The sequence below is a fragment of the Rutidosis leptorrhynchoides genome, chromosome 6 (assembly GCF_046630445.1).
Source record: "Rutidosis leptorrhynchoides isolate AG116_Rl617_1_P2 chromosome 6, CSIRO_AGI_Rlap_v1, whole genome shotgun sequence".
In the NCBI taxonomy this organism is placed as follows: Eukaryota; Viridiplantae; Streptophyta; class Magnoliopsida; order Asterales; family Asteraceae; genus Rutidosis; species Rutidosis leptorrhynchoides.
The window spans coordinates 107,948,248-107,957,741 of record NC_092338.1 but is presented as its reverse complement, the minus strand read 5'-3'; the positions used below and the strand labels follow the sequence as shown (position 1 = coordinate 107,957,741).

The following is a 9,494-nucleotide window of genomic DNA, read 5'->3' as shown; positions in this document are numbered from 1 at the left end:
AGAAAGGCCGTGTGATGCTTTTTCAAAATGGCCTCAACCTTGGCCGTAAACTCGGCATTCTCACTCGTGCCCCCATTATCGGTGTCGTGTCCATTTCTCATCTTTATTCTATAAAACGGAAGAGGTTAAACAATGAACGAAAATACATGACACACATATATACACATATACACCTTACCATCCCATCTTGCTCAACAATCGTCGTACTTCGCTTGTTTGACGCGATTTGCACCCGTAACAATGGTAGCTAGTCATTATTACGCGAGCACCTCGCATTAACTTGCTAGTACAACGTTTACCTTGCCCGATGGATTTCAAATACAACACAAAACAAATAGTGCAAGGTTAGTTCACATAAACCTATGCACTAACCAAACCCGGTCCGACCCGTCTCCTACAAGTCCCGCATAAAACGCATACACAATAAAGTCAAAGTCTAGGCTCCTATCTCAAGTCGCCTAAATCCCTTAGACCATGCTCTGATACCACTTGAAACAACCCAACCCGTATTTAACACGAGTAAATTTTTTTTTTAAGTAATAAAACATTTACGCGCCATTCGAATGGTGTAAACCATTCCATACAACCCATTAAAACATGCAACAAGTTTAATGTTTACAATAAGAGGCACAAGGCCTTTAAATCAATTGTTTACAAGTTCGACCCATTAACATGATAGTTTTAATTCAAACAACACCCGAGCATGGTTTGGGGCTAAACTACCCAAAACACTAGGTCGACTTCAAAAAGCTTCAACAAGAATCCAACATGGGGAAACTAGTGTCCAACAACCCCCTTCCCTTTGTTCGCACCTGCATCTAAAAAGTAAACAACGAGAGGGGTAAGCTAACGCTTAGTGAATGCAATAATTATACATATTCATATATAACCTACTTACTTGCAATCACTTACACAATACCTCATACAAGCTAGCAATTCAATAACCATGCAAACATCATGCATAAACTACTATCCGCAATTCACAATAAGCTAGCAGGACCAATAGCATATAGTTCACAATTTAATATGCTAATAACATTCACACAACCATGGTTAACCAATCGTACAAGGGAACGGTACTCGCGAAAGGCCGTCGGAGTTCATAACATCCATTAGTGTACTTAATCACCGCGTAATCACTAATCCCCCGAGTGATGTCTTAAACACCGCGACTAACTCACCCCCATGACAATGTGATGTCTTAAACACCGCGACTAACCCACATGTCAATCAAACCCATGAGTGGTGTCTTAAACACCGTGACAAATCCCACTCCCATGATAATGTTGTGTCTTAAACACCGCGACTATCCCACATGTCAATCAAACCAATGAGTGGTGTCTTGAACACCACGACAATCCCACTCGTTACGTAGAATGTGGTGTCTTAAACACCGCGACTATCCCACATGTCAATCAAACCAATGAGTGGTGTCTTGAACACCACGACAATCCCACTCGTTACGTAGAATGTGGTGTCTTAAACACCGCGACTATCCCACATTTCACGCTACACAAATAAATATATTATATATGTACACGCATAATTATTCCACTCACCTTATCACGTCGGTGGTGATTAAACACTTCAGTAAACTTCAAAGCAAAGTACCTAATACATTAAGTACACATTCAATACACAACTTGTGGAACTAATCACAATACTTACTCTTGAGCATTTAATGACCCAAATGCATTAAATAACTCACTTACACTAAAACCGCCCATAAATGGCCAAGACTCATCATTAATCACTAAAAGCTAGTGATGTAAGTCTACTAACCCCAACTAATCCGAACTTAGGGCATTCCATACCCATTTTACCCAATTAGGTCAACCATTACCCATTTGACCCATTTTAACACTTAGACTTACAATCTTAGTCAAACTTAACCCATTAACAAATCTTTCATCATTTTACAAGTGTATTAGTGACTAACAACACAATTCAACACTTACAACCTCAATTTACATGACCAAACCCTAGATTATAGCTATTAGGGTTTCCTTACATCAATATAACCCAAATTCACCCATTTAACCCCCAAATGGGTCTTACAAGTCTCAAGTACATAAAACCCTAGCCATAAACCAATTAAAACTCAAAATACGGAGTTAAGACTTACCAACACTACCACAACGTAGCTAGTGACGTAGGGAACAACTTTAAAACTTGGACTTTGACCCGAATCAAGCTTCTTCCTCCTTGATTTGAGCTTTCTCACACTAAAACTCTTTCTCACTCTAAAATTGAAGTGAAAGGGAGAAGGTAGGTGAAAGAAGAGTAAATGACACTCTAGATCTGACCTTAGGGTCTTAAATTCGCCCCACAAGTGAAAATACCAAAATGCCCTTCCTTTTTACAATTTAATTTAAAATAACTTATTTTCAGGTGAACTTTCAGGTGACACTACACTTCCAGGTGAATTTCCAGGTGACACTACACTTCCAGGTGAACTTCCAGGTGAAGTTCCAAATGACACTAAATTTCCAGGTGACACTACACTTTCAGGTGAAGTTCCAAATGACACTAAATTTCCAGGTGACACTACTCTTCTAACCCATGCCCATACTCATACACCTATACATTTTCATGTGTATATATATATATATATATATATATATATATATATATATATATATATATATATATATATATATATATATATATATATATATATATATATATATATCGTATACATCAACTAAAACTTTAAATCATTTAAACACATATACGATCAAGTATAAACGTTCTTAAGATCAATTACGTACCTTAAATTACGTATGGGAAAATCGGGATGTTACATTACCGTTTACAACGAAGTTGAATCAGAACTTTTTAATTATATATTTTTTACTATTCACGGTTTAATCATTATGTTTCATTTGTAATATGTATGAGTACTTCATATTTGGAGATAATTTTTTTTAACAACCAAAGAATAATTATATTAAAAAAATGCTCCATAGCATGACGTTAAAGGAGAAATTACAAAGGTATAACAAGCCATAATTTTCAATTTGAAACTGCATAACCCCTATTTGTAATCCAACGAAATGTGAGTAATCTAGTAACATCAAACAGACTACTTCTATTACAAAAAGAGTTATTAAAAACAATGTCGTTTCTGAATCTCCAAATCGCCCAAAGCAAAGTGTTAACAGAAGCAATCACTCGATTCTTGTTGACGGGTGATAATCGAACTCCCTCGAGCCAAACAATAAAAGTGTCCCATGAAGAAAACGGAGTCATAGAACAATTGAGCCAAACACACAATTTAAGGCATAGGTCATTAGCTAACGAACACTCGAAGAATAAATGATCCCGAGTCTCTACGTCATATTTGGAGATAATATCTTACCAGATAAAGTTTTTTTTTTTTTTTTATTTTTTATTTTTTTTTTTTTTTTTAAAGCAAACGTATACAACCAACACCAAATTTTAGACGAATATACACATAATGTCCATATCAAAATTTGAACTCGTGACTTCAAAATAAGAGGCCACCTCGATACCGCTAGATCAAAAGTACGTTGATAATGTCTTATCAAATACTACCTTATAAAAATCAAACGTGACCCCTTGTCTTAGTCAAATCTATGATTTATCGATGGATAAGAGATAACTTTTAAAGAAATATGGCCATATAGGACGGATTTACAATTAGAAGATACTCTGTAAATTATCCCTTATATATTAAAAGGGGTGGGGAACCTTGTCGTTTGTAACCCACCCCTCTCACAAAAATTGGTCAAAACTACATACCCAAACATCATCTCCAAAACTGCAAAATACCCCCCTCAACTACAAGCTACTTACAAAAACTACCCTGAACTACAGGAGGATAAAATGTAAATTATCTCACTTAAAATAAAAACTCCACCCACAAACTTCGATAGCCCGTATCTTTCTCTTTGCATCGAGTTAAATTTCACCGACCACACCGTTAAACTCGAAATACTTTTATGAACAAAACGAAACTAACTACATTCGAAACAGACACTTTTAAAAAAACGCTAAACACAACGACAACCCGTATCTTCTCGCTTGCCGCGAGTTAAATTTTTCCGAAAGCAACGTCAGACCCGAAATAATTTTACGAACAAAACGACAATAAGTACGTTCGAAATGGACACTTTTTAAAGAACGCTAAACACAACGACAGCCGTATCTTCCTACTCGCCGTGAGTTAAATTTTTTCAACATCACCGTTAGACTTGAAATAATTTTAACAAAAAACGAAACTAACTACGTTCGAACTGGACAATTTTTTAAAAACACGAAAGACGACGACACCTACAACGACGCTTAACACATGGGCTGTTTTTCCTTCTGTAAATACATAAAGCTACGTTAAATATGAATATACAGACCGAAAACCCCGGCCGCAACGCGCGGGCCGGATCCGGACTAGTTAACTTTAAATGATCTTTATATTGTGTTAACAACTTAACACACAATGACACTATAATTATTATTAATTAACATATTATCTTGTCCGATGAATAGTACTATTTATATTTTCGCTTTTTACAAAACTAACCCCCTAACTTCCATTAAAATACAAATCAAACCACCCCACTCTATACTTATATTCTAAATTCTAATTATTATTTATCTCATTACTAAAACCAAAAATACTGAATAATAACTGCCACCACGCATTACCGACTTGTTAGTATACTAAGATCCAAAAAAGAAAAAAAAATAAAAAATAAAAAATAAACTAGCATGTGATGTGATGTTAGCTCCATTCTAGTATGTCTACAAACACAATACAAACACAATACAAGAATGTTTCACGGGCAAGGCGCAAGGGGGAGGAATGTGGTGGACAAATCATGTTTTTTGATCTTATTGTTATTAGTTAGTTAGTATGATTTTAATATATATTTTCATTTGAGATACCAAATGTTATCGTAATGTATTCATCAATTGAATTTATTACTGCGTATCATGTAATCGTAAGTCTACTGACATAGCAACGAAATAAATTGCCATATCACCTGTCATATATTCATCATTCTTGTCTTACGGCGACATCAAGTCACCCTATTTACTAATGAGCCACAGCGCGTCTTAACACTAAAACACACTTTTCTTGTTGTTTTGATATCCTTCACATATCCAACAATCTCCCACTTGAAGGATGATTTAAACACAACCCATTTTATCAACCTTCGCCAACCCGTCACTACGTTTAAACAAACCCACAATAACTCTAGACTAGCCGATTACCAACTCCTTTTGATACCGCCGGATGAGACACCCGAATCACGCCGCACTTCACTCGTTAACCTACGAGCAAGTGAAGTCTTTCGACACCAAAAACACCGCTGAGTAAAAATCCAATCTCATAGTTACTAGCTTGGTCCATCTCGGTTTCTATCGCCACCATCTTCTAACACGAAGATCATCTTCTTACACCAGAAGACCAATTGAAGTATGTGACTCTTCAATTAAAAGATTCTTCATGAGAATACACCGCCTCACCGATCACCCCAGACATGTCCAATCCCGAACACACATGTCAATGATCACCCTCATACAGGACTTCACTGTCTATCTATGATTTTACTTCACAACAATCAGAAAATTCAATAGACGCCCTCGTAGACTCTTTATCAAGGCTCTAGTGAAAACGCAGTCACAACCTCGAAATCTACTAACTTTTCAACTTTTCACTTTCTCGCTGGTTCACTGATCTCCTCATAGCTATGAATTTCACAAACCCATCTTCTCATCCCAAGCACGCTCCCACTCTACGAGTAAGAAATACAACCGTGGCTACTCGAGAAGATTAGTATGTCTTAAAAGTTATTCATTAGGATCATACTATTAACCCATAAACTAATTTGCTGAAATTCCCATGTCTTCGTGTTTACTCTTGTTTGTTTATTTTTTTTTTTTTTTTTTTTTTTTTTTTCCTTTCTTTATAAATCAACATGTTTCCACTTTTGTATGTTAAAACTAGGCTAGAATGTTAGACGATTAACAAGTCAGTTTAACAAGACTTAAAGCTTAATTAAAGAATTTGACTCTTTTAACAACTCTAAAGGTGACTCAACTAGTAAAACCTTGGTTGTTAGACCATATATAATCGTCCGTTACTTTCCTTCCGTCATCTCACATGGCAAAACTGACGGAGACTAATAAGGCGTCAGAACTGACAGAGTCAAGGCGTCAGTTGAACTTCTGACAAAACAAAAAAAAAATCGTCACTTCTTCCTTCAACCAATCACTAATTTTTCAAATTTAATAAATATATATATTTTTATAATTAATTTATTTTCCCACCCAATTTCCAATAAGATTTTCTCACATCACCCTACCTAATATTTAACATAACGGTTAAAAAATGTTAGAAACTGACATTGTCTAATCACATGCATGTTGCATATATATATATATATATATATATAAAATTGCCCGTAATATCACATGCACCATAAAAATGATCTTAGTGTGACAGTGAGAGGTCTCATGTTCGAATCTCGTTAAATGTAAATATTTTGAAGTGGTCATGTCAATCTTCTGAAAAAGAAATAGTTCATCTAGTTTGAGTCCGTGTAATATAATATCATACCTCGTGGATTAGTGGGTCAAAGTTGGAAGCTTATCATTACATATACATAAAGTCAGATTTCACATATATAAATGGGCTTAACATTCACAATATGCTAGGATGATTAACAGTTGGGCCTATCGATCCTTTCTATTAAATCAATGCAATAGAATAAGTCATATAGATTGTAAAAAACCCACTTACTCGCCGATTAATTTTCGATTACTCATTTTTAAAAGTAGTTCATTCCAATTTTTCAAAATTCGTTTAATTAATCGGTTAACGTCGATTGATGGGCCAAAATCAAATTTGGTAATCAAAGTCGGTCAAAGTCAAAATTGATCACATTTTAACATGAATTTAAACTAAAAACTTTAGACTTTTTGAACAATATGAACAATTTTAGACAATTACGTTAAAGTTTATGTTTATGTTTATGTTTATGGTTTTCTTCTATATTTACACATATAAATTTTGAAATTTCATATCTAAATATATTAGTATAATCCGATTAATCTCCGAATAACGAATTTTGCAACCTTGTTCATATGTAATATATATCATTTAACTCTAGATATGTGCGATTTTTTATTTTTATTTATTTTTTTATTTTTTTAAGAAAAACGCACACACCTAACACGAATTTTAACAAAAAAAATATTTACAAAGTGTTCTCTCTTAGACTTTAGTCACAACCTCTTTGTTGAGTTGAGGGGCAGGTAGCATAAAGCGGTGATCATGGGTTCAATCCCTGCCCCATGTCTCTTTAAACATGTGTTACGCGATTTTTCTCTTACATGTTGGCCGTGAGACTGGTCAGTGTGGGGCCGTCAGAGGGTCAGTTTTACAACTTCTTTGTTGAAGGGGTTTCACTATACCGCTAGGATAACGAACCTTTGGTTATGTGCAAGTATCTTTGCTTCGATCATCGACTTTCCTTGATCGAGGAAATCATATTTTGCATAATTTTCGAGTTATTTAAGCTCTTTAGCCATGAGGCATCCTTCTCCCTGACCATATAAATGTGTAAACGAAAACAATAATTTTTACATGTTCAGCCCACCCATTAAGGGAGATATCGTTAACTCAGATGTTTGCGGCTAAATTGGGCTATACCATGACCACTATCAACATGTTTCCTGAACATCTCAAAAGGTGATCCTACCATTTGAATTTAACTAAAGCAAAGCATGTATACATTAGAATGTAAAATTACAAAAATAGACAAACTTAACATTAACTACGACTCTTAACTTTGAATATACATATGATAATTTATGAGAATAGTAGGATGCTAGCCACTAAATCATTTTTCACATCTATCTATTTCTGATAGATTTATAATCGTCGCCTCTTCCATTCACTTTGCCTCTCTATATATACAATGTATAATGAAACTAACTCTCCTCTATTTTGGGAGAGGATATACAGAATAATTCTATTCTATAAATATTACAAAGTTTGTTATGCTAAAGATATGATACGATATAGACTAATATTCCCCCGCAGTCGAAGCTATCGGTGGACGAATGCAGAGACTGGAGCGAAAATCTTGAAATAAAACCCGAGGTAATCCCTTAGTAAAAATGTCAGCAATCTGGTAACGAGTGGGAACATGAAGAACTCGAACTTGACCCATTGAAACCTTTTCTCGCACGAAGTGTATGTCTAGTTCGATGTGTTTGGTTCTTTGGTGTTGCACAGGATTCCCGAATAGATAGATTGCACTTATGTTGTCACATAATACAAGTGTTGCCTTTGAAACTGGACATCAAAGTTCAAGCAGGAGGTTTCTTAACCAACACGATTATATACGTGATGCGGTGGCTTGTCGTTTGGCTTGTCGTTTGGATGACCAAGAAAGGATGTTATCACCGAGATAGACACAGTACCCGGAGGTGGACCGACGAGAGTCAGGGCACCCGGCCCAATCCGCATCAGTGTATGCGACAAGGCAATTCGATTTGTACTTTGTAATGTGTAACCCGAGTGAGGCCGTTCCTTGTAAGTACCAAAGAATACGCTTGATGGTGTTCATGTGTGTCTCACGAGGATCGTGCATATGTAAACATACTTGTTGAACAACATAGGTTATATCGGGGCGCGTGAAAGTAAGATATTGCAATGCTCTGGCTAAACTACGAAACTTAGTTGGGTTAGGGACGGGTTTAGTGCCATGTGCACTTACTTTACCTTGAGTATCGACATGCATAGAGACAAGTTTGTAAGATTCTAAGCCAGCCCGTTGAATTATTTCCATAACATATGCTTGTTGGTTTAAAAAGAGACCATTTTGGTTGCGCGTTACATTAATACCCAAAAAATGAACTTAGAGGGCCTAGGGCCTTCATGGCGAACTCTTTAGCAAATAAGGACATTAAGGATTTGCGAAGATTATCGGATGATGTAGTGAGCACGATATCATTGACATAGAGAAGGATGTATGCCACGTGAGGACCATGATGATATGTAAATAGTGAGTGATCACATTGGCTGTGTCAAAAACCGAAGGTAGCTGCAAAATCAGTAAAACATTGATACCAGGCTCGTGGTGCATGTTTTAAACCATATAGGAAACGCTGCAAAAGACACACGTGGTTTGGTTTAGTGGGATCACGAAAATCGTAGGGTTGATGCATGTAAACTGTCTCTTTTAGATTGCCGTGTAGAAACACATTTTTAACATCAAGTTGATGAATAGGCCACGATTTAGATGTTGCAATGCTAAGGACCGTGCGAATGATCGCGGGTTTTACCACCGGACTAAATGTTTCGTGACAATCGATTCCCAATTGTTGTGCTCGACCGTCGCCAACCAAACGAGATTTATATCGTTCAAATGTGCCATTAGAATTTACTTTGTGACGAAAAATCTACATTGATCGTATTACCTGCATATGAGATTCTTGTGGGACATGAGTCCAAGTCT

At 36.0% G+C, this 9,494-nt stretch overlaps 1 protein-coding gene across 1 annotated transcript; it reads right to left on the bottom strand.

Moving 5' to 3' along the window:
- Positions 1-8,372: 8,372 nt before the first annotated feature.
- On the bottom strand, positions 8,373-8,825 carry LOC139853951 (uncharacterized mitochondrial protein AtMg00810-like). The gene has a single exon (XM_071843287.1). The coding sequence runs from the start codon at positions 8,823-8,825 to the stop codon at positions 8,373-8,375; it is 453 nt and encodes a 150-aa protein (XP_071699388.1).
- Between the last annotated feature and the right edge of the window lie 669 nt (positions 8,826-9,494).